Here is a 27,167-nt window from a genome sequence, read left to right as displayed (position 1 = left end):
AGTGAATTATAATAATGTCTTCAATGAAAATCAGTAGAAGTTTGCAGTTGGTTTAAAATTGGACAATTCTCTCTTGAGGGGAAGTGTTATTGTGAATTCTCAAAATTCGTCACATAGGGATAAGGACTATAGCCCAATGTTAGAAAAATTGGCCTAACATAGTCAAGGGTTTGATCTCTAGCATTTTAAAAATAAAAATAAATAAAATATCACCTGTATCTGGCAGCTTAGGCAACCACCGAAGGCCGCTCCTGTGCTGTGTCAGCTTAGCTCCTCTTTTTCAGATCCCATTGTGCACTTGGATCTAGCAGTGTCATTGTGAGGATATTGTGATCGTGACCTGGGCTGGGGATATGATTTTTATTTGAGCTGTTTACTGTAGCATGGAGGCATGTAAATTGTACTTTGACTCTCACCTGCTAGCTAGTCAAATGGGGAGATAGTGACTAGCAGGAATGGGGATATAGGCATGTGGGGATGTTTCCTTCCTTTTCCTTGTTGTGTCCTGGAAAGTCCATACCATCATTTTGCTGACACAAAGTCTTATAAGATGAAATGAGGACTTTTTGTCTGTACTGAGAACACTCTCAAGACTGCCTGAGAGGCTCACTACCTGCTTGAGTTGTGCTCACACAGCTTCTAGATTGTTGATGGCTGAGTCTGAGCAGTACTGAGGAACTCAGTACTAATCTTACTCATTTGGTCGTTTTTATGATCCTTCTGTTCTCCGGAAATATTTGTGGGAGCCCTAAGGATATTAAAAAGTAGAGGTAGGTGGTCTGTCTCTTAGGACAAGCATGAAGGCATGCCTAGGTTTTGATCTCTTTCCTGCAGCATATTCCAGTGAGTGCTGCCATGAGCCACCTACACAGAAGAGTGGTGTCATCTGCTCTGAGGCCACCAAGGCTTGCAGACTCATGCTCTAATTTCAGTGAGAAAATGGGTGGCATAGCTTGAAGCAAGGAAACAGAACCTTACAGGAATAGATTTTAAAAATAAAGTTCAGGCTTTACTGCATTCAGAAATTGATCCCAGCTAGGTCACAATTCATGTTGGAGAGGCAGCAGATAATTCACATTTGTCTCAGTCTGAACTTATCCAAAGAACATATCACTATTTAACATCTCACCATGGAGAAGACATATTTTCAGTATTTCATAATTTATTCTGAATTACAGATGACATAAAGGTTTCTCCTTCCCATTCTGCTCATAGACACCCAGCAAAATAGCAAAGGCTGGGAAGCTGATTGCTAGAGAAAAATGGCATATAGTTGACATTGTTTGATGAAGTCACATGAAATAAATGGTATTATGTATAACTGAAAGTCTTAAGAGAAATACAACTAGTTTGGCATTTTCACCAGTATAAACCAACACAAACATGTGGGTGACAAATGATCTGTTCAGTTTGATTGAGTAATAGCAATGACCTCTACGCGCTCTATTAGATCTATAGAGCATTTTTCCTTGTTTTTATATCCAGTGAAAAACAAAATTTGGGTGATGTGAGATGGATTTGTTTTTACTCCATTTCTTTAAATGACAGCTTGCTAAAATTTGTCTAATCTCTGAACAAGACTAGATCTTTAGCTTTTGTCCAGGTCCCTGTGCACCTGTCTGACTTGGAGGTTACCGGGAGTGTCTTACACATGGCTTGCACATTTTCCACCTATTTGAAGGACATGCATTCTCTTATCACATACACATGACAAAGCCATTTCAGAGGATAGTTCACCCTCCTGGGGATACTGTAGGAGCTGTATGCTCCTTTGCTGGCAATTTCAGAGGATGGTGAGGTCCTGCCTAGTTTGTTCTGGGCATAACAGGAGGAATATATGCTCTCAAGGTCTGGGGAACATGCATCGGTGGTAAAATTGCTGGCAGGGTTTGAATAAAGCTTATGTTCAGACTGTTGACAGTCCTTTTCCTTGGATTGTTTTTGAAATGGAGTGAGTCATCTTCAACTGGTAGGTGGTGAGGATGTTACCTTCCTTCTGCTTGTTTTTCCCAGATGTGCAGCGGCTCTTATGATTGGTAAGCGACTCCTCGGTGGCAAGGTTGATCCTGAAGGGACTTGGTAGTGGGACATGACAAGGGCAGAAGAGAATCTGCCATTCTCTCTTTAGGTCCTGTGAGACTTTATTTTAACCTCACCAGCTTATGTTTCCTGGAGCTACAAAAGGGACTACAGAAATTACATGTGATATTATCCTTAGTAGATAGGATACTGCCTTTATTTTATTTATTTACCTACTTACATTTTTATTTAATATTGAGGTGGTCATCTAATGTTCTTCTGCACCCACTGCTGTTTGCACATTTTTCCCTCAAATCCCAAATAAGTAGCTATTTCCAGAACTACTTTGGCAAACTACCTTATTATCTCTGAAATACTGAAATAAGATATTACTTTGCATTCCCTTTAGGATTTTAGCTTGCTTGTTCGATTGGATACCTGCTAACATGTTAGGCATAATGTTTATCTTTTATCTGGCGTCATAATGTTCTAAATTATAAGCTTATCATTAAAATAGCCAAATCAAAATTGAAGTAAGGAACAAGTAGGAGTAGGTCAGGGGGTTGTTTGCAAATTTTCAGAACAAGAATTTCAGTCCAGTAAACATAATGGCAGACTTATACAGAATCCACAGTAGAATGCTTGATACAGAGTTATTCAGTCCCCAAATGTTGTTACTGCTTCTTTGGACAGCCTTGAACCATTGTTACTTTTAAGCTAATTTTTAGAAACCTTCTTTCTCTAATTTTTTAATGACAGTGAATCAGAAATTTAGGTCTGAGCATGCGTGTCAGTGGATCACATCTATAATTCTAGCTACTCAGAAGGCTAATATTTGAGAATTGAGGTTCACAGCTAGCCCAGTTAGACAAATCTATGAGACTCATATCCAATTAGCTAGCAGAAAAGCCAGAGGTGTACCTAGGTACTAATCCTAACTACTCAGGAGGCTGAGATCTAAAGATCAAAGTTCAAAGTCAGCCCAGGCAGGAAATGACCCCATGAGACTCTTATCTTCAATTAACCATTTAAAAACTTGAAGTGGCACCGTGACTCAAGTGGAAGAGCACTAGCCCTGAGCCTAAAGAGGCTCAAGGAGAATGCCCAGGCTCTGAGTTTAAGCTCCACAACCTACAAAAAAGAAAAAGCCAGAAATGGTACAGCACTGTGAGTGCAAAAGCCAAGAGAATGGAGGTGATAAGTTCAAACCCCAGTACTATACCCCATCTCCAATCAATAGATTTCATATTAACCACTGCAGGCTTCTTACAGATGTTCTAAATCATCTCTTTACAAAGACTATTATTTTGCTAGTTTATTGAATGTTACAGATTTTAGAAAGCTTTGTAATATGGTATCCATTTACTTAGGAGCAATAAGCCATAGAAAACAGTATCAGAACTTTCACAAATGATAAGCTGTTGTACAGTTGTTTTGTTTTGGAATTTCTTTAGGCTAGAAAGAGTACTAACAAACTCATTTTAATATCTAGCACAGGAGCCAACAAACATATCCATTAATGAAGGCCAGGCTTATTAATTTAGCAAATCTCTTCTTCAATATGCTTCAGAACTACAACATGTTAGAACTGATTCTGTGTATTCAGGGATGGCATTTGGATAGATGCTGTAGTAGCTTGTTTTAAATCTTCACGTTTTGCTCTGCAATCTTTTCAAATTTCTCTCATCAGAAACTGACTTTTTGTATTTTCTGTGTGCAGCATATTGCATTTGTTTATGCTCCTCTGAGTCTTGGATGCTGACTTGCTCATTTCCATCTCTGGATGATTACCATTATGTAAGCTCTGCACTTAGAAGGCTGAGGCAGGAGGAGCTTGAATTCAGTCAGGCTGGTTGCATAGTGAAACCCTGTCCAACAGGGAAAAACAGAAAGAACAAAAAGAGGAGAAAGAGATTAGGTAAGATAATAATGAGGGTAGAGTTAGCTAACATTTGTTAGTGTCCAGAGATCACAAAATGTGTAAAACATTAGTCAATCTCATATTTGGTAGGGGCATAAACTGACATAATCTCTATGGAAAATAATTGGTCTCCAAAATGCTTCTATTCTTTAAAAAAGTTAAATTTTATTAGCATGTTACTCTTAGCATAGTCATTTCTGTACTTCCAGATTGATATCCATCCATGTAATGGATGGCAGCAAGGTTTGGGGTGGGGGCACGTAAGCTCCTTATCATTTCTGAGACTTGTGTATGGTATCTCAGCTGCAGTCACATAAGTGAACGTTTTGAACTGAAGCAATGTTAATTGTTTTGGTGCTGGTATTTGAACTCATGACCTGCATTGTTTCCCCTCTGCTCTTTGTGCATGCTCCTCTAAGTGCTGCATGATGACTAGCTGGCTTCTAACCATGATCCTCCGATCTCAGCTTCCTGAATAGCTAGGATGACAGGTGTGAACCACTGGTGTCTGCCTATATTATATTCTTATTTTGGTTTTCAAATAAATCTCTGAATCGTTAGGATCATTGAGGTGCAATGATTATCTTTTTCTAGAAACAGTGTTGCTTTTATTGTTTCCATTCTTTATAGTTACCCACCTGTTCTCTCTCTTTCTCTTGCTCTCACTCTGTGTGTGTGTGTGCGTGTGTTCTGTGTGTGTGTGTGTGTGTGTGTGTGTGAGAGAGAGAGAGAGAGAGAGAGAGAGAGAGAGAGAGAGAGAGAGAGAGAGAGAGAGCGAAAGCGCAAACTAGAAGAAGGAGGGAGATATGCATTAGTCCTCTTAGAGGTTAGAGATATACCCCTTAAAGATTACACCTTTTTGGGAAAGAATTGTTATCAATCTACTCCCCTTAGATTCATTCTTACAAATTTCCTTTTCATTAACCACTGAGATTTTTACCTCTTTTTCCCCATCTTAGAAGAACATGTGGTCTTATTTAATTTGCTGTTCTTTGTCTTCTTACCAGGAAGACAATGATTTAAAACTGGATATATTAATTTAATTTTGATTCCCACTGCTTGGAAAAGTCTCTATGTACTTCCCATACCTTCTGATTCTGATGATAGTAATTTAGAGTTTGAGAAGAGAGAAGAAAGTTTAGAAACTCTAGAGCATCATAACTTGGGAGCTTCATCTCCCTACTGCACATTTCTGCTGCTAAGTATTTCAACCTTTGTCTGAAGCACTAAGTTGAGACAGAAATTTCTTTGCAGACCACAAACTACCTAGTGTGTCTGTCATTGGAATAGTTTTGGACTGTAAAAACTTTTATTATATTGACCATAATTCTTTTCCTTGGGAATTAGGTACATAAATCATAAATATCTATTTATTTGTACTTAAGTTTCTATTTTGAATGGATAAATGCATAACATTGTACATATTTGTAGGAACCGTGCTATGTTTCATGAAGTATTTCAAAACATGTTTTCATATAGGATGAGACTAAATAAAATGAACTCTAAGATATGGAAACAAGAGTTTTATCTTTGTAATAGTAGTTTTTAAGGTACTCTGTTATTTCTCTTCTCTTTTATTCCCCTATGGTTGATCTCCTATGGTTCCTGTATGTGACTTTGTTACCTAGTATATTGTATATATGTTTATATGTTTATTTGAAATAGGGAAGGGAAGAGATGAAATAAGATAATTAGATGAGGATGGGGAGGGAGACAGGGACAAAAACATGAGAAGAAATTGGGCGGGATGGGAGGGAGACAGGAACAAAAACATGAGAAGGGATACCAGTGTGCAAGAAGTAATGCACCCAGTACCTGATAAATGTAACTGTAGCCCTCTATACATTACCCGGCAATTAAAAAGAACATGTCTTGAGATATTGAAAGAGCACAATCATGCCCCTGTGAATAAATCATCTTTTCTTTTAAATATCTCTAGTTCTTCTAGTATGTCTTTTCAGTATTATCTTCACATCCTGCTATCGATTGGTTTTTATTTAATCTTTAGCCAAAAGTGGGTCCAGTAGTTCCATTCTGACATGTTCTTTTCAATTGATGGGTGAAGTGTAGAGTTAAGTTGCTGGTTTGGGGGGTTGGGAGGGGAGGGTCCATCTTTGTGTTTACATGTTGAACGTACTGTTGCCTAAAATTCCAAGACATTATCATAGTTGATTTTTGTGATTTTCCTCAAAGTGACTCATACCTATTTGTGTAAATGTCCATCTTGTCAGATTAGACTCATTAATTTATCTATCTTTTTGCCCTGGTGTCCTTACCTCCAGACAGTGACAAATGTGTTAGGCTGTCCAGAGCAGAGGACAGATTTTTCCCATCTGTCTCCTTAGATGTGTGCCCATTAATGATTTGGAAGTAAAATAAAACCAGCTATATAGAAAGACAATTTTTATTTTACATGGATATGAAGAAGTTTTCAGCATCTGTTTAAGCCTGACTTAAGCCTGTCTTAACACATGATCAGAAGTAATGGCAGTGCAGATAGAAGATGATCTTCTTGAGAACATTGTAATGGTTCTTTCTTAAACACTATTTCTTTGCACTTATCTCCAAACAACAGTTATTTTGAAGCCTTTTCTGCTCTTCCAAAATGTTCTAATATCGTTATCTTTCCGCTTGGAAGGAGAGGCTTTAACACTAGTAAGGCTGTGTAGCAGGTCCTACTGATGTGAAATGGAATATTAAGAGGGAATATTTTCTTTCTTCCCTCCCTCTCTCCATCCCTTCCTTCCTTCCTTCTATTCCTCCCTCCCTCCCTTTCAAAGGCCTTTCTTCCTTTCTCTCTTCCTGTCTTTCTTTCTTCTCTCTCTGCTGTCTCTTTTTCTTTCTCTTTCTCTCTCTGTCTCTCTCTCACCCTCCCTCCCTTCCTCCCTTCCTCCCTCTCTCCTTCCTTCCTTCCTTCCTTCCTTCCTTCCTTCCTTCCTTCCTTCTCTCTCTCTCTCTCTCTCTCTCTCTCTCTCTCTCTCTTTCTTCTTTCTTTCTTTCTTTCCTTTCTCTCTCTTTCTCCCGTTCTCCCTTTCCCCTTCCCTTTTCCCCCTTTCCCCCTTATCTCTTTCTTGCTGGTCCTGCATGCTGTCTCTGAGCTCTTTTTGCTTAAGGCTAGCTCTCTACCACTAGAACCATTGGGCAACTTAAGCTTTTTCTGGTGGTTAATTGGAGATAAGTCTTATGGACATTCTTGACCAGGCTGATTTTTGAACTACAATCCTCAGATCTCAAACGCCTGATTACAAGTGTGAGCTACCAGCCCCAGTCTAAGGGGGAATCTTCTTAAATTCTAAATTGTAAACTGTGAATCAGAATACTTGCTACCACCTGGCTCATTGTCAGGCAAAATGAATAAAAATGAACCTAACAGTGAATAATAAACCCTCAATCGAAGTTATCTTCTATTAATATTTTTATTGATACAAAAATCATGTTAGATTTTTATAAGGCTAATGATCATGGTTACAGGTTTGTGACTGTTTTAAGATTGATTTTATGTTGCTTAATTTAAATACAAGTCACATTGCAAGTTTTAGTTTCTTTGAGGAATACTACATGTGTTTCAGTTTTTGATAGAGGAAAAGTGTTTATTTTGGCTAATAGTTTCAGAGGTTTCACTTTCTATTCAGCTGGACCTCTTGCTTTTTAGGTCTTTTCTGTGTGGAGAAGAAAGCTTTACATCATTGTGATAATGTGAGGCATAGCAAACCATTTCCATCATGCTAGAAAATGAGAGACAGAAAAAATAAAAAAAAGAGAAGGAGGACCAACAGTCTCCTTCAAGCATAGCCTTCAAGGACATCAAAGCTGCCACAAATCCCTGCCTCTTAAAGATTTACCACTTCCCAAAAGAGCCAAGCAGGACAAAGCCTTTTAAAATATAAGATTTTTGTAGAATATACCTATTGAAATTACAACAATGTGTAATAGAAAAAAGATAGGATATTGAAATTAATCCCTCTTTAATTCAAAATTACTTCACCTGAGTGTTTTGAACAATGAAAGGCAAAGAAGTAAATCTTTATATGTAAAATCAATAGTTCTGATTACACTACTTTTACTTCTTTTTTCATATATTTTTTATTGTAATTAATAGAAGGGTTACATTATATTCTCCAATAGAAGGTGCATTAATTCACATACATTGATACCCTTTCTCATGTATTGGTCCCCATTTCCACCCCCCATCCCCACCCCTCATCTTGCTTTTCCCCCTTCCCTATCCAATTTCAAATAACCAAATACAAATATATCTAATATATCAGATAACAAAGTGAGATACTGTAACAATATGAGATAACCAAGGGACAGCAGTAGAGATGAGAGATAACATAGTGCATTAAGGACAACAATCACTCATTATATGGCTTTTGTTTCTATAGAGGTCCTTTCATTTAGCATCATACTATATGGCCTTATGTATTTAGGTTTTGCTCTATTGCAAATCTGCTATGAGAGCCCAAGGTTTCTACTGATCATGACAAATGAGGGAAACCATTGAGCGTAAGTTCCTTTGAGTCTGGCTTACTTCACTTAATATGATTTTTTCTAAGTCTTTCCATTTCCTAACAAATGGGGCGATGTCATTCTTTCTGACAGCAGCATAGAACTCCATTGTGTATAAATACCACATTCTTGTTGATCCATTCATCAACTGAGGGACATCTGGGTTGGTTCCAATAACTTCACTACGGTAAATAGTGCTGCAATGAACATCGTTGTGCTAGTGGATTTAGTATATCCTTGTTGCTGGATGATTGGGTAAATGTCAAGTAGTGGAATTGCTGGGTAATAGGGGAGTTCTATGTTTAGTCTTTTTTTCATATATTTTTTATTGTAATTAATAGAAGGGTTACACTATATTCGCCAGATAGAAGGTACATTAATTCACATACATTGATACCCTTTCTCATGTCTTTTGAGGAACTGCCATACTGCTTTCCATAGTGGTTGAACGAGTTTGCACTCCCACCAACAGTGTAGTAGTGATCCCTCCTGGCCATATCCCCTCCAGCATCTGTTGTTATTAGTTTTCCTGATCCTGGCCATTCTAACTGGAGTGAGGTAGAATCTTAGAGTTGTTTTGATTTGCATTTCTTTTATGACCAGAGATGTTGAGCATTTCTTCATGTGTCTATAGGCCATTTTTATTTCTTCTTCAGAGAAGACTCTCTTTAAGTCTTTGGCCCATCTTTTAATGGGATGGTTGTTTGGAGATTAGTTTTGGAGTGATTCAAGTTTTTGAGCTGTTGATATATTTTAGATAAGGCCTTTGTCTCGTGTGGTTGGTGCAGATCTTCTCCCATTCTGTAGGCTTTCTAATTAATTTACTAGCTATGTTCTTTGCCATACAAAAGCTGTGCAGATTAATACTGGCCAACTGTCTACAACAACTCATCAAAAAATTATAACTATGATCAAACAGGATTCATCACAGGGAGGCAAAGCTGGTTCAACATATGCAAATCAATTAATATAATTCAACACATCATCAGGAGCAAGGACAAAAATCACATGATTGTCTCAAAAGATACAGAAAAGGCATTTGACAAGATCCAACACTCCTTTATGTTAAAAGCTCTGGAGAAACTAGGAATCCATGGAACATTCCTTAATATAATAAAGGCTGCGTATCACAAACCCACAGCCAGTATTATACTTAATGGCGAAAAGCTAAAGCCATTCCCTCTAAAATTAGGAATGAGACAAGGATGCCCACTCTCTCCAGTCCTCTTCAACATAGTATTAGAATTCCTAGCCAGTGCAATAAGGCAAGAAGCAAGCATAAAGGGGATCCAAATAGGGAAAGACGAAGTAAAACTTTCCCTCTTTGCAGATGACATGATTCTGTATTTAAAGAATCCTATAGACTCTACTCCCAAGCTCCTTGAGCTGATTTAAAACTTTGAAAGGTAGCAGGGTATAAAATTAACCCTCAAAAATCAACTGCCTTCCTCTATGCCAACAGTGACAGGAATGAGGCAACAATCAGGAAAGCAAGTCCTTTTGCAATAGCCTCAAAGAAAATAAAGTACCTAGGGATTAGCTTAACTAAGAATGTAAAGGACCTTTTTGATGAAAACTTTAAAACCCTGAAAAAGGAAATTAAAGCAGAACTGAGGAAATGGAAAAACCTCCCGTGCTCCTGGATTGGAAGAATCAACATCGTGAAAATGACAATCTTCCCAAGGGCTATCTACAAATTCAATGCAATACCCATCAATATCCCAGTGCCATTCTTTAAAGAAATAGAAGAGGCAATCCAAAATTTCATATGGAATATTTTTACTTCTTACTTCTGTCTTTCTCAAAAAGATATTTTTTAAGTAAATTTCAGATTCTGATAGAACTGAAACAGTGCAGCTAGGCTTGAGAGTTCTTTGAAATGTCTGTTTTTATAATTGTAGTTAGTTTCTGTATTTGTAGTGACTCATTTCCCTGAAATGTATTTCATTTTCAAGTAATACTAACGCACAAACCAAGAAATTATCTGCACCTTCAGTTCTTGTTTGTTTTAAAGGTTTCAGCCTAGCAGGATAAATGTTGCAAATCATTTTTGTCACATGGTTTCCTTACACATTTCTATTTGCCAATATTATTATTATTATTATTATTATTATTATTATTATTAATGTTGTTGTTATTGTGGTAATAGTGAGTTTGAGTTCAGGGTACTTCCTTTTCATTTCTATGGCATGAGAGTGCTGATTATATGCAGTCTACATTGAGAGGGCAAAAACAATCACTACATAGAACCTCTTGCTGTCTCACATGTTCTTTCTAAAACTTCCCACTAGGCTTTAGATTTGGGATTAAGTTCTTCCCAGCATCCTCTAGCTCTGCTTGTACATTAGGTGAACTTACTCCCAGCTATCATTTTCCTTTGAATTAGAATTAGTTTGGAGATGAAGCATTTTCTCCCCCAAGCTCATATATTGAGGAGTTGGGCCCCAGATGTTGCCATTGTTAAGAGAGGTTCTGGAAATTTGAGATGAGAGGAAAGGAGAGGTCATTAATATTTCCAAACTGTGAAGTGGGAAAAACTGGATGTATTTGCTTCTTACATTGTGTAAAATGTTACAATGCACATCAAGAAAACAAACATCAAAGGAATATTCAATTAGAGTACAGTGTAGTATCATAGAGTCATCTGGCACTTCATGAGAAATGAGAAGGTTTTACATATTTCTCAAGCTCAGGCGGTAAAGATGATTGTCACCTGAACCAGAAGGTAGGACATGCCTTCCTCCTTCACTTCCCTATTATTACCCATATCTAGAACCTTCCAGGTCAGAGAGAAATAAAATATCCTTAAAGGAAGGAAGATAGAACTGATAAAGGGAGAGATGTTGTTATACTATTTTTTCCAGGCTGGTAATGCATGCTTGCCAGGTAGGAATCTTTTATGGATATTCAGATAACCAATTTGAGATAGGACTTTTAGTGTCATAGATTGAATATTAACTCCCTCTCTCCCCCCCCCCCCCGGCCAGGCTCAGTTTTTGAATGTTTGATCCCCAGTAGGTGGTGCATTCTGGGAGATTCTGGAAGCTTTTAGGTGATGAGACTGAGTGAAAGGGGTCTTTCGAAAGTCTATTACCCCTGGCCTCTTCCTGCTTTGCTCTCTGCCTCTGTACTACCATGAGGTAGATAGCATTCTTACATGTTCCTACCACCATAATATTCATCTCAGATGAATGGGACCAATCAACCATGGACTGCATACTCTGAGATCCTGAGCTTAATAAATCCTTCTTACTTGAAATTTATCCCTCAAGTATTGGGTACTATTGATGAAAAAGCAGCCAGTTCATTAACATTTAGGTATGAGTGATTAGAAAACTATTAAGGGGGGAAAAGGCAGTAAAAATAGAATTGCCTTTGAAATTGTATCTCTCAAATAGTGCATTGGCTGTATAATTGAATTTGAACAATCCACAAACACTAGACACTTTTTATTTATTTATTTATTTTTGCCAGTCATGGGGACTGAACTCAGGGCCTGAGCACATCCTCAGGCTTTCTCAAGGCTAGAGCTCTACCACTTGAGCCACAGCACCACTTCCAGCTTTTTTGTATGTATGTGGTACTGAGGAATCGAACCCGAGTCTTCATGCATGCTAGGCAAGCACTCTTATCACTAGGCCAAATTCCTGGCCCATTAGACACTTTTAACATATTAACCTCATCTCAAATTTAAAATGATTTTCTGAAAGCTAGTGTTGTGAGTTTTGACTTTTTGTACATTTTATTATAAAATCTAATTTGGTAATAGGAAAAGAAATGTTGCATTTTCCCCAGTTGTCACAGTACTTGTGTTTATCTGATTGTTGGCTTGCTCACAGTGTTCTAAAAATGGAAAAGTTTAGCTGCTCAACACTATTGCCCTTAAAGTGAGGAATGATATATAATAGTTCTTTAGAAAACATGTTTAATGTTTGAGGAAATTAACACTGATCTATTATTACTTAGTTTTTCCAATGGCAGTAACATTGAGGTTTTTTTTTACCCCCTTAGTGGCTATTCCTGTATGACTTGACTTAGGAAAATGTTGCAAGCTTTCAGTATATTTCTACTGTTATTTTCCATTTTGTGCTAAGACCATTGTAAGCTAATTATAGAGAATTATATTTGGTGTTCATCCCATGTGTGTGAAATTAACTTTGTCACTGATGGACTGACATTTAAAGTGAAGTTGTATTCTGTCCTGGGATTTTGTGAACTGTATCTTAATTTCTTTTAACAGTGAGGAGGTAATTGCATTTTTATAAATTTTCTGAATGGTTTCTATTCAGGAACATTTCACAAAATACAAATTGTTATTTTTTTAAAATATAAAATTTTACAGTTTTTACTCCTTTTTTCTGCCAAATATTGTTACAGTGTCTACTTGGTAGAAAAACAATTGGGAGGTATTTATCTGATTATTATTATCTGATCATTATTTGAAATACTATCACTAAAGAGATAATTTTACTTTTGAACTTTTCTTAAAATTAGGTTGTCAGTATTTCTAAGGTTACTTCATCAAGATAATTTAAAATTGGGCTGGGAGTTTGGTCTAGTAGTAGAGTGCTTACCTAGCATATACAAAGATCTGGGTTCAATTCCTCCGTACTACATACACAGAAAAAGCTGGAAGTGATGCTGTGTTTCAAGTGGTAGAGCTCTAGTTTTGAGAAAGCCCAAAGGCAGTACTCAGGTCCTGAGTTCAAGTCCCAGGACTGGCCAAAAAGAAAAAAGAAAATAATAATTTAAAATGATTTGTGTTGCACAAGCTAATGAGGTATCCAGTGAAATAATTTTATATGTGTATATGCTGTGTCTTGACCACCAATTTTCCTTTAAACTAGTAAAGATGGTACTAAAATTCAGATTCTTTGGGAGTGCAGCATCAAGGGGTAAATTATATTTGCATCACTTTTGATGTAGAAAGCAATTTTCTTAAAGTGTGTTAGCTTTCCATCTTGTGACAGAATCTGAGATAATTAGCTTAAGAGAGGAAAGCTATTTTGGCTCACATTTCAGAGGTGTTACTCTGTGACTGTTAGGCTTTATTACTTTGAGACTGTGGCAGCACAGAACAACGTGGTGTGGTAGTCAACAGTTTCTTACCTGGGGGCCCAGGAAGCAAAGGGAGAGGTTGTGGGTGAGGATGGTTGACAATCTAACAGGGTTGACATCCTAACAACCCCTTCACAGGTATACCCTCTCAGTAACTTAACTTACTTCCACAAGGCAACTTCCTAAAGATTCTACACCTCCACGTAGCCCAAAGGGCTAGGGGACTAAGCCGTTAACACATGAGCCTTAGAGGGAAATTTCCATAAAAGACCCAAACTATAGCAGGAAGAATTTAAAAGTGGACTATATGGCCTGCCACCCTTAACATGGATTGAGGGAACACTGACATTTGGCTTACCACTGGTTATTGTATGCCATTATTCACAACACTTGTGAATTCCATTTGGACAAGTAATTTTAAAGCTCTTTTGCTAAAGATCTTCCCATATATCTTCATTAATATGATACTTTCTTCTGCTTTTATTGTAGGCTCGCAGGAAGGAGGTGTTTATCCAGGAACGATATGGAAGATTTAATTTAAATGACCCATTCTTGGCACTCCAGAGAGACTATGAAGCAGGTTCCAGTGACAAAGAAAAGAAGCCAGTTTGTACCAACCCCCTGTCTATCCTTGAAGCAGTCATGGCCCACTGCAGAAAAATGCAAGAAAGGATGTCTGCACAGCTGGCTGCTGCAGAGAGCAGACAAAAGAAGGTATGGCTTTCCAGTCCTTTCCCTCATTACAGAATAGAGGAGGGACCAAGTCTTAGAAGTGCTTACTGCTTATTAAATGTTGAATTTCTATGAAGGATTAGAACAGGTTTCTAGAACTGTAAAATACAAAAAAGGTTCTGGTATCCTTTAAACATTTTAACTTAGTGTTTTAGAAACCACACTTAAGTTATCTAGTATGATGAATAAATGATGGTATTATAACTGTTTATTTGAAACTGTCTTGAAAATACAGATGTGTGTGTGTGTGTGTGTGTGTGTGTGTGTGTGTTTGTGTGTGTGTGTGTGTGTTTGTTTGTGAAGGGTGTGAGAAGTGGAAGACTTCTTCCTAGTAAAATCCAAAAAGGCATGTTTGCTGGAAATGGCACTGTTGCTCAAGGGATAGAGTGATAGCCTTGAACTGAAGGGATCAGGAACAATGCCCAGGCCCAGAGTTCAAGCCCCATGACTGACACACACACATATACACACATACACACAAGTCATGCTCGCTGTACATGCTTATATGCAGCCATGACTCTGATTATGGGAATATCCTTAGCTTAGTTTAACTAGCATTTATCTTCTAAACTGTTTCTTTGCAACCAAGCATGGTAATGTACCCCAGTAATTCTGTCTGTTTGGGAGGCTAAGGAAGATGGAGAATGATTTTGAAGCTACCTTAGGGTAACATGGGAAGATTCCACCTCAAAAACAAAAATAAGCTAGGGGCCTGGATCAAACAGTAGAACATCTTCAAAGCAAGAACAAGGCCCTGAGTATTCAAACTACAATAAACCAAATAAAGAAAAGATAGCAAAATATCTTGCAATTTTTTATTATTTGGTAATTTTTTTGATATTTCTTTGGAAGATGAAAATAGCATGAAGAGAATAGAGTGAGATTTTCCTGGGTATATCTAGTGTCACAGAGATATTCTTTTGAAGCCTTGAATAATAGTAAACTTTCCTTTCCCTTGGGATGTACTGGCTGTGCCCCCACCATTCCCTACCAATACACTGGCATTCTAACACTTGAGAGGTTGCTTCAAAATGGACAAAGACTGATAAAACTTTACTGTATATAGAGATTCCCTTCTTGAATACTTGTTTGTTAAACATGACATTTGAAATATGATGTAAATATCAATGTTGATAAATTCTTTAATAAAAAAATTTAAATGATTTTTTAAAAAGCCTAAATAAAAAGAAAACTTTACTGTAGTCAGCCATAGAGAAAGTAGAATTTTCAGCTAGGTGCTCCTATCTCACACCTATAATCCTAGCTACTCAGGAGACTGAGATCTGAGGATTGAGTTTCAAAGACAGACAGGGCAGGAAAGTCCAAGAGACTCTTACCTTTAATTAATCACAAGAAAATCTGGAAGTGAAGCTGTGGCTCAAAGTGGTAGAGTGCTAACCTTGAGCAAAAATCAGCTCAGGGATAGTGTCCAAGCTCTGAGTTCAAGCCCCATGACTGTTAAAAAAAAAGAATTTTCAGTTTTGTCTTTTTAATACACTGCCAGAACCATTGATTCCCTTTATTAGCAGCGTGAAGGGGGAAGGCAGAGAAGGTATTGCTGTTGTCTGGTGTGATCAGAATTAAAATTAAAAGTTTTCTCCATCAGTATTAAAGCATGCATTAAAGTGTTTCTTCTATTTAGCCTTTTCAAGAAATTCTCATATTTAATACCTTGGCAATTAACCTTAATGTTGCATTATACTATGAATTCTTATGATAGTGACAATGTGTATCTCTTCCCTGTAATTACGTCTTTTATCAACATATAAATGCCAATGTGCTGCTATGGTTGTTGAATGCATTTTATAAGTATGTTACATGGGAGAGAACTAAAGCACTAAGAGTAAAGCAGAATAGAATTTTTCTTCACGGACACAGACCAAAATTCAGTTTTACTCTAATTCTGTAGACCTTCTAAAAGCCCGACAGACAATCACTTAGAGTCCTGGACCCTTCAAACCACAAACTTCCCACAAACCACATAAGCATGGCCAGTGTATTTTCAGCTGATGTCACTGAGACTCATTAGTATTTCTTGGATGGAATATATGTCAGTTATGTTCTTTGTGTCAAATGGGCTATATCATAATAGATTATTTCTGTTGGATTTTAGACTGTATTATCACTTTGTTTACATTTATTCTATGAAAATGCATACTTTTTGCAGTTTTACTATATGTATTTCAATTATCATTTCTGTCTTAGGAGAATATAAGGAAGCTGTTTCTAGTGGAATGATTTTCTTATGTAGCAGACTATTTTTTTTTAAATCAACTTACATCTTGTTTATTTTTGAATGACTAGGTTATTTCCAACCTGGCTGGGAATGAAAGGAAATTGTTTGTGTCCCATGGTCCCTGAGAGACTACCATGATCTGCCTCCCTGCATAACAGGGATGCAGGGAACCATGTACGGATGGAATCATTGGCTGGATAGCCTCAGTGAAGGAGAGCTTTGATAGTTCTGTTTTCTATCTTTAAAGAGAGTATTCCACTCCAGCAGATTACAGTGTGGGAAGTCTTTTTGCTTCTAGGCTTCCCATGCATCTCACAAAACCAGAAACCAGCAAAATTATCTGTCGCCCCTCTTACTAAAAGTAAATACTTTAACCAAATGTCTTCAATTTTCGCTTTTCAGAAATCTAAAAAAGAATCAAAATAAAGATATTCATTATTTTAAACGAGTCCAATTTCCTTAAATCCTTGCCAGAGCAAATGTCTGGGAACGCGAAGGCCCCATTATCTTCAATTCCAGTGTGCATGCTCTGTCACTGGCATACCTCACTGGTAATTCTATGACATTTGGCCTGAACACTGCTGTGGTTGGGCTCCAAGACAGGAGAAGAGGCTCTGTGCCCATTCAAGTGTTGGTTCCTGCTGAGACTACTAATAGGAGGGTTAACTGTTTGGCAATTTGTGTGCCAGAGAAATTTGGGCAAGAGTCAATTTGGCAAATAGGCTGAGCCTGTAAAACCACTTTGAATAAGCTCATGAGCAGTCATCATGGGGAACTTACCCTCTGGTATGCTACTCTTAGTTTTCAGCCAGAAACCTAGGGTAGAAGGATTTAGTTTTTGCATCATCCCTTAATAAAGCTTCTATTCTAATGTATTTGAAAAGCTTGGAGGAAATATATGTATTTCTAAACAGTTATGCTTACTGAGAAACCATTATTTCTCACCCTGAAACAGGAAATTGGAACAGGGCTCTAAAAGAAGTCAAAATACTATCTAGGAAATTCAGAAGACAAGTAGTTCTTTTCACAAGTAAAAAGTTTAATGAAGGCTGCTGAGTGGCAGCACAGCATAATTTAGTTGGCTACATAGCATTAGCTTCTTCATTTTACACATGTGAAGCCAGTGTTGATTGATTTAGGTAGAAAAGGCATTTATAGACAGGATTACAGAAATGTTAGCCATTTTTCAGTACTGCTCAGCATGATTGGAACACATGGAGATCAGCTCTTACCAACCAGTATCATAGTCAAATGGTCTCTACAGCTAGTCTGCCCTAATTTGTGCTTCTGTTGAAAAAAGCTGGAAGCTGTAGCTTATCCCTCTGCTATGTTGAAGCCAGGCAACACCTAGTCATTGTTGCTTATTGTCACAAGTGTGCTGTTCAGTCGTATTTCTTGTGTCATCCATTTCTTATTGGAATCTTAAGACAGGTGCCTCTGACAGGCCCAGCATAGGCCATGCATCCTCTCCTTAGTAACTATTGTAGAGTCTTAGCTCCTTCAGTGTAGAATTATAAGTTGGAGAATTGTCCCTATACAGAAAGGAGTTGCTAGTGCTAGACAGTGGAGAAATGGGTTAAAAAAAGAAGAAGAAGAAAAACAGGCTGGGAATGTGACTGAGTGATATAGTGCTTGCCTGGCATGTATGAAACACTGAGTTCTATTCCTCAGAAGCACATAAACAGAAAAAGCTGGAAGTGACACTGTGGCTCAAATGTAGAATGCTAGCCTTGAGCAAACGAAGCTCAGAGACAGTGCCCAGGTCCTGAGTTCAAACCCCAGGACTGGCAAAGAAAAGTAAAAAAAAGAACAAATCAGTTGACTTGTATACTTTTATTTCATGCACTTTTTTTCCTGTTATAAATAAGTGTACTTACTTTTCCTTTATATGTAGTGTTGTTTTAGTTCTTTATATAATAGTTACCTTATAGTATGTAAATTTTCTTTAAATTTTAAATGCTTTCTAGAATTTCATCCAATAATATGATAATCACCTTTAGGAAGAGTATTTAGCATGCTTGTATGAAAATGGTCATTTCAGCTCATTCATGTGTCTCAAAATGCATGTTCATTCCTCAGGACCATTTCAGAGCATGTATTAAGGGATCTTGAAACACAGATGTGTGGCTTTAGCAGATATGTTTAGGATAGGGCTATTTGCCCCATGCAAATAAACAGGAGTCAGAATAACCTTGCTTCCAGGCCTTGACTTCCCTCTTGATACTCAGTTAATAAGAAATGGCAGATTTGTTACTGTATCTGACTTTGTTACCTGGTATATTGTGTATACCTTTATTTGTTTATTTGAAATAGGAAAGAGAAGTGGGGAAGCAGGATGATTGGAAGGGGTAGGGGGAGGGAAATAGGGACAACAATGTGAGAAGGGATATCAGTGTGTGAAAAGAAATGCGCCTTCTACCTGGTGAATATAACTGTAACCCCTCTATGCATTACCTCGACAATAAAAATTAAATACAAAAAAGAAAAAAAGAAAGGGCAGATGGGAATGGCATCTGCTAACTATTTACTACAGATCCCGTGATACACAAAAAAAATTTAAAGGGCTCTGATTATATCTAATTAGTATATATACTAGTTATAGTGTTATATATTATATAATGATGTATATAATATATATTATATAACGATATTATATAATGTATTTTTTATATATTAGCTATATTGTCATAGAATTACCAGTGAGGTACACCAGTGACAGAGTATGCACCCTGGAAGTGGAGATAATGATGCCTTTGCTTTCCCAGACCTTTGCTCTGGCTGTGATTTAAGGAAAACTGGACTCATTTAAAATAGTGGGCACTATATATTAGTTATCTAATTTGTATATATATATATATATATATATATATATATATGAGTTATATTTGAATGAACAGGTAGATAGAGGTAACAAGGTTAAGAAGATACTGATGCCATGAGAATTAGAAGATTTGGTCCCGTAACACAGACTGCAGTGAGATTTCATAGAAGACTTTGGTGTAACAAACAGGCTCTATTTTTTTTTTCACATTATAAATGACCATCATTACTTTCCTCTCTGTCTTCCACTTTGAATTAGAATTGATTGCCTTAATGTTGCCAATGAGCTCCCACCTACAGATTCCTTTCCCTTTCATTCTGTGAAAGTGTGTGTTTGGTGCCTTTTTCTTGCATGGCTCAGTCACTGTGCTGCTGCTATTCTGGGAGGCACCACCTACGTTCTTGCTACTGGAGAACCTGTGTTAGTTCCCCCACATTCTTCCACACAATCTAGTGTATTTTTTCAAAGGACTTAGTGATATATTATCCACTACAAAAATTCTTTCAACCTTCTCTGAAAGTGAATGTCAGTAGGTGACATAAACTGGACAGTAGTTTGACCAAGGCAACTAGAATTTGGAAATTTTTGTGTATTTGGATTCCCCATTCATTTAGTGTGTGGTCCTTTTGTCTTATCAGCTTTGTAAAATGTTTGCATTGTATAAGAAGACAATGAACGGAGTCTATAGATTTTTGTATTCTTAGGACTATCCAATGTGATTTCTTATACACAATAGCTAGTTGGTAGGACACTTTTTCTGCAAAGGTTATTTAAAATAACACTTCAGGCAAGATGCTGAGGGCTACCACCTGTAATCCTAGATTCTTAGCAAGCTGAGACTTGGAGGATCAACATTAAAGCCATCCCAGATAGAAAAAATATTGAGACTCCATCTCCACTTATCCAGCAATATGCTGGACTTGAGGTATAGTACAGCATCTGCTCTGTCTCATAATCTTGAGCTCAAACCCTGATGACAGCACACACATATACACACACTTGTAATAAAATGTATGAACATTTCTCATATTTAAGTCCTTCAAATTTAACTAAGTGCACATTATCACTAGTGTGGTGATTCAAAATAATTCTTTTTAACTTATTGAAAATATCAAAATGAGGCTACATTATTAATTGCAGTATAGGGTAGAATTAAGGACTCTTGGTGAAGACAGGATAGGAAGAGGTTGAATATGGCTGATCCTGAAATCTCAATTAAGGGACTCCTGTGAGATATAATGTGATAATGAAACACTGTTTAGCATATAATCTGTGCCATAAATAGTCAACTCACTTAATCCTTAAGAGATTATCTACCAACTATCATTATTATTGTATCTTAGACATAAACAAAATGAGGCCAAAGAGACTCTACAAACATTTCTTCCTGACTTGAGTTAAAAAAACTCTCTGCATTCAGTGTCCACATACTGCTGTGCTGTGGGTCTCAAAGCCTTTTGAGGGCTAGTTAATTATGTTTTGCAACTGATTTAGTCTAATAAACTATATTGGTAGTTATAGGATACATTTTAGTTATAACTATTGGTTAACTACTTATAACTATTAATAGTTATATGACACATTTTATAATTGTTGGACTATGCTACAATCTAATTTACCTGTAGAAATCTATTTATCCATAGAGTCTGTTCTCTAAACCATTGTCTTTAAATGTATTTTCATAGAATAAAAATATTGTGCACAGTCACGTTTTTTATATTTAAATTTCATTGTAAAGGGGATATACAGAAGGCCAAAATTACCTAAGTAGGGCAATGAGAACATTTCTTTTTGGACAGTGTTTCCCCTCCTCATTTTCTCTTACTTCCCTCCACCCTGCCACCAGCTTCCCTACCCCCCAACTGTAAAGTTCACTTCCAGCATAGTGTCCAGTGAGTATCACTGTTGAATTGGTTCACCCTTTCTTCCACCATTTCTCTTTCCCTTCTCCAAATCTGATAAACTTACATACAAGACAAATAGTACAGAAAATAATTTTTTAAAAAATTGACAATGGTGAATAAACCAAAGGGAAAATAAAAAGAAAGAAAAAGGAAATAATTGCAAATAGTACAATAAAAAAAACTCATGATTCCATTTCTTGGAGTTTATTTCAATAAGCATTATTTTATATGGTCATACTCACAGAGCTCTTGAGCCATTGTGATCCTCTCCTGAGAATATCCTCCGGTGTTCTCACTATGTGATGGCTTAGAGTGCTGTTTAAACATTTCCAAGTATAATTGTTTTTTATTTCCATTGGATGAGCTTGTAGATTTATGGACATATTCCAGTTATCACAAATGAGGGAAACCATGCAGCCTATGTTTCTTTGGGTCTGGCTCCCTTACAAAGTTTTTCCAAATCTTTCCATTTCCTTATGAATAGGAAAATGTCATTTTTTCTGATGGAGGCAGAGAGTTCCATTGCACAGTCACATTTTTGAAGAACTATTAAATTGTGAAATGAAATAACCTTTTTCCTAGCACTTTTTATGTGCCAAAGGACAAAATTGTAATTAATTAGCTTAATGATCTTAATTCGTTTTATTTTCATTTCTAGAATTGGGCAACATTTTACTTCATAGACTGGAGTATGTGTTCTGATAAGACAGAAGAGGTTGTTTTTTATAGAACACAAAGTATCCATTTCAAAGTTATTTTCCTTGAAAGGTGATAACTAGACCAGAGATAAAACAATGGGAAAATAATTGATTAGCTAATATCCAGGGTTTTAGTTATTTCTTTTATATAACTACTAAAGCAGAAGGAATTTCTTTATCTCACCAATTATTTGGGAAATGCAGCATTTACTTTTCTATTCCAAATGTATTAAAAATAATTTTGTTTTTCCTTAGTGATGTTGAATTCTACTTTGAGTGGTTCCCTTTAGTACAGGATCCTAGCCCCAGATAATGACTTCCTATAATTTTAATTCGGTGTGTGAATGCTAATCTCTGCTCTGTAAATAAGAAAATGATATAATACCAGTCCTTGGAGCAATTAAGTACCAAAGTCATACAACTAACAAGTTTGGATCAAAAGTTATTGCAACATCACTTAGTCTCTTTTTTAAATTTAAAAACTAATTATTTAAATTGTTACCATAAAGATGATGTACAAAGGGGTTACAGTTACATAAGTTCGGTAATAGATACATTTCTTTTTGGACAATGTCACCCCTTCCCTTCGTCTCTCTGGGTTTTTCCCTACCACTTCCACCCACAAGTCCCTAGTTCATTTTCCATATAGTGTCTAGTGATTACCTCTGCTGCATTTGTTCATCCTTGGTCCTATTATTTCTGTGCCCTCCCCTTATCTCATAAGCATACCCACAAAAGAAAAGCGTAAGAGCATGTTTCTGGTCTAGTTGGGCACCATTTATAGAGAGGGGATTTAAAAATTTATAAAGAGCAACATGACAACTGATGGAGCAATTTGGAGAGATGATAAGGAAGTGATGAGCATAATTGTGGAAGGAAAGTTCACTTTGAACAGATGGTAACCATTCTGCCTTTGAGTGAGTGATGACATCTGTGAAGTTACATGAAGAGTCCTCTGAGTAAAGTGGGTAAAGTTTGAGGACAAATGTCAAAAGGTTGGAAACATCTCCACAGTAAATGATAGGGGAAACTAAACAAAGGGGAAAATGGGAAGATGGATGGTCAGTTTTCAAAGGTCAATTGAGTTTGGCTCCATGTGGCTATAGTTGCTTTGGGTATAGAGTTTCCTCTCCATTCTGCTGTCTATGGGAGAATTAAAAGAAGGCATGTTTTGGTTTAAGATTTATAAGGTGTGAGCGAAGGCAGAACAAATATTGCAAAAAAAAATCGTGGGTATGTTTATAGGAGAGTTTTTCTGTATATAAGTTGACCTCTGGAACTCTTTCATAAAATTCACTTCTGAAGTCTAAGATGAATGTTATCTTAGAAATAAAATGTGGTGACCCACAGTGAAGAATTGCCATAGTGAAGGGATGATTGGAACATGATGAGGAGCAGTTAAAACTTGGCCTCAAGATGAAGCACAGTTGAACCTTGAACAATTGCCATGCTTTTGACACCCTTAGCTGGGTGGACCTGGAAGTCACAAACAGCCTTTTCAGAGATTGCAAATAAAAAAAAAAAAAACCTCTCACTTTCTCACCCCTGTCATACAATGTAAAGTCTGAGAAATCATTTTGTACATTATAGAGCAGACAAACATGCTATTTTTCTGACCTATCTGACCTATCTTCCTGTAGTGATACTTTTATATTGCTTGTGAATGATGTTGTAAATATAAAAATGGCCCTTGGCAGAAAGATGGGTCCCTAAGCATACATGTATAGTTACTTTCCAAGATAAATATAGCTCTTAAAAATTCCCAAAATATGTCCTTCCTACCTTCAACATAAATTAGAAACTAAGTAAGCCAGACCCAAAGAAACATAGGCTCCATAATTTCCCTCATTTGAAATCTTTAGTATATGTCTAGGATTCTCCTAGTAAAGAATCACAACAGCTCAAAAGCTATGTACATATGGCCATATCGGATGAGGCTAAGCAAAATGAACTCCAGGATATGGAAAGAAGAGGTTTATCTTTGTGATTATTCTTAATGTACTGTATGAAGTTATTTCTTTTCTCTTCCCCCCCCCGCTTATTATTTATCTCATGTCGTTACTATATATTGGTATCTGGTTTATTGTATATAGGTTTATTTGAAGTAGAGAAGGGAAGGGGAAAAACAAGATGATTGGAAGGGGGAAGAGAAGTGGGAGAAAAATGTGGGAAGGGGTAACAATGTTCAAGAAGTTGGGAGGGGTGGGGGGGAAGGAAATGGGGACAAAAGCATGAGAAAGGATATCAATGTGTGAGAAGTAATGCACCTACTACCTGGAGAATGTAACTATAACCACTCTATACATTATCCTAACAATAAAAAATAAAAAAAGAAGTAATGTACCCAAGATACCTTATAGCAGATTTAGCCCCTGGAAGGGAAGAAGCCCTGCTTCTCTGAAGTCTCAAATCCCTGTAATGGAACTGACAAAAACATAGACCAAGAAACACAGTGCCTTCTACAACCCTAATTTGATTTATGTCTGCATTTTTCATAAAGGAGTGGCTGAACAAATAAATTTCACAAACAGAATTGCAAAAGGAAAGAGTAGTTAACCTATTTCAGAAAACAGACTATACTCAGCATTCTTCATCACTTCAGAAGTGTTTTATGTGAAAGTACAAGTACATTTATATGCAAATAGTTGCTCCTGAAACAATCCATTATTAAAGATCAAATAAAGCCAGTTTCTAACGAAACTCCATTATGCAATTCTTTTTACCATAATTCTGGTAACTGATGTACTTGAGATTAATAATATATTTCTTCAAAACATCCAGTGACAAAACTTTGGTAGTAAGGTTTAAACTCAAGGCCTGAAAACTCTGATGACTGTCACTGTCCTTTTTCATTCAAAGCATGTAATCAACCACTTAAGTCACAGCTCTACTCCCAGCTTTTTGGTGGTTAATTAGAGATAAGAATCTCATGGATTTTTTTTTCCTGACTATGCTGGCTTCAAACTGTAATCCTCAGATCTCAGCCTCATGATTAGCTAGGACTACGGGATTAGACACTGGTAACTAGTTGTGTCAGAATTTTTCTAGATTTTAATTTAAAATTTTATTATGTTTTAAAAAAGTAATATGCCTACGACCCGATGAATATAACAGTAACCCCTCTATACATCACCCCAATAATATAAATTAATATAAACAATATAAATAAATATAAATAAATAAATATAAGCTGTACACGCTGGATGCTAGTCTCTTAGACTTGTAATCAAGTTATTACTTAGGAGCCTGAGATCTGAGGATCACAGCTCAAAGCCAATCTGCCTGGGAAGTAAAGTCTGTGAGACTTATTTCTAGTTAAGCATTGAATTCAAGCCTAGGACTAGCACGTGCATGCACAGACACACAGACACACACACACACACACATATACACACACAAACACACAGGCCATAATTTTTTCTTGATATGGAAATATGTATTCTATAAATATTGTATACATACACATATATATGAATATATGTATTATATACACACATGTATAAGCAGGCAAACCTTGGTTTTTGTGCTTGTTCTAAGGGTACATTGTTACTTAGTGTACTTTTAGCCAAAAGGGAATCAAATTTTGAGGCAAGTATATACATAAAATCTGTATATAAAATATATTGCAAGGCAGGCTAATTATCCTTCACATCATACTTGATTACTTATAAAGTCATCCCCAGCGTATCCAGTGGAATACAGTATGCCATTATTCTTGAAGAATGATCTTTATTCCTGAGCATCTGTTTGAGGAACCCTCCCTCCCGCCATAGTCAGCAGCTGCTTCTCCAAGCAGAAATCATCACAACACAAATAAGATCTTTGACTTGTAGATGGGCAGTGAGACACTTTCTCCCTGTGGTCCCATGACAGTGTGAAGAGAATGAGATTGTGGATGCTCACACACTGCCATCCTCAGTAACACAGGTTTCACAATTGATGATCATGAAAGTGTTTCCCTCCTCTGTGTCTGATGTCTAGAAGCTGACTTCAGTGTTTTGAGAAGATATTTCAAGTTTGCTTCTAGACCACTATTCCACTAAGGCTGTGTGAAGACTTGAGATAAGTCAGATGAGTGTTTTGATTTTGTCAAGAATGGAAAAGTTACAGCGCTGGAGGAATTTCAATTCCAAACTTTAGACTCTGTTACAGGGCTATAATTATCAAAACAGCTTGGTACTGGCACAAGAACAGGCCTGAAGACCAATGGAATAGAACTGAGGACCCAGATATTAAACCACAGACCTATGGCCACCTAATCTTTGACAAGGGAGCCAAAAAAATAGAATGGAAGAAAGACAGCCTCTTCAACAAGTTGTGCTGGCAGAACTGGTTAAGCACCTGCAGAAAACTAAAGTTGGATCCTTCTTTGTCACCTTGCACTAGAATTAACTCCAAATGGATCAAAGACCTGGAGGTAAAAGCTGACACATTGAAAATTTTACAAGAAGGAACAGGAGATACACTAGGCCTCCTTGGCACAGGTCGAAACTTTCTTAATAAGGACCAAGAATCACAACAAATCAGAGAAAGGCTGGATAAGTGGGACTGCATTAAACTGCAGAGCTTTTGTATGGCAAAGGACATAGCTAATAAATTAAATAGGAAGCCTACAGAATGGGAGAAGATCTTCACCAACCAAACAATGGACAAAGGCCTCGTATCTAAAATATATCAACAACTCAAAAAATTGAATCACTCCAAAACTAAAAGTAACAACCATCCCATTAAAAAATGGGCCAAAGACTTAAAGAGAGTCTTCTCTGAAGAAGAAACAAAAATGGCCTATAGACACATAAAGAACTGCTCAACATGTCTGGTCATAAAAGAAATGCAAATCAAAACAACTCTAAGATTCCACCTCACTCCAGTTAGAATGGCCAGGATCAGGAAAACGAATAATAACAGATGCTGGAGGGGATGTGGCCAGGAGGGATCACTACTACACTGTTGGTGGGAGTGCAAACTCGTTCAACCACTATGGAAAGCAGTATGGCAGTGCCTCAAAAGGCTAAACATAGAACTCCCCTATGACCCAGCAATTCCACTACTTGGCATTTACCCAACCATCCAAAATCTAGGGCATACTAAATCCACTAGCACAACAATGTTCATTGCAGCATTATTCACCACAGCAAAGATATGGAACCAACCTAGATGTCCCTCAGTTGATGAGTGGATCAACACGTTGTGGTATTTGTACACAATGGAATTCTATGCTGCTGTCAGAAAAAATGACATCGCCCCATTTGTTAGGAAATGGAAAGAC

The 27,167-nt window shown here is 37.0% G+C and overlaps 1 protein-coding gene across 2 annotated transcripts in view; it reads left to right on the top strand.

Moving 5' to 3' along the window:
* The window catches only part of Cttnbp2 (cortactin binding protein 2), a 129,345-nt gene that overhangs the window by 29,573 nt on the left and 72,605 nt on the right, over positions 1–27,167 (top strand). For both annotated transcript variants that reach the window (XR_016535547.1, XM_090333199.1), the window contains exon 3: positions 13,997–14,221. Coding sequence is in view for 1 of the 2 variants with exons in the window: in XM_090333199.1 (XP_090189325.1) it covers positions 13,997–14,221 (225 nt within the window). In the remaining variant the exon portion in view is untranslated. The remainder of the gene's footprint in view (positions 1–13,996; positions 14,222–27,167) is intronic.

This window comes from Megascapheus bottae, chromosome 5 (assembly GCF_031878675.1).
Source record: "Megascapheus bottae isolate mThoBot1 chromosome 5, mThoBot2.hap1, whole genome shotgun sequence".
Taxonomy (NCBI): Eukaryota; Metazoa; Chordata; class Mammalia; order Rodentia; family Geomyidae; genus Megascapheus; species Megascapheus bottae.
This window is presented reverse-complemented; position numbering and strand designations above follow the sequence as displayed.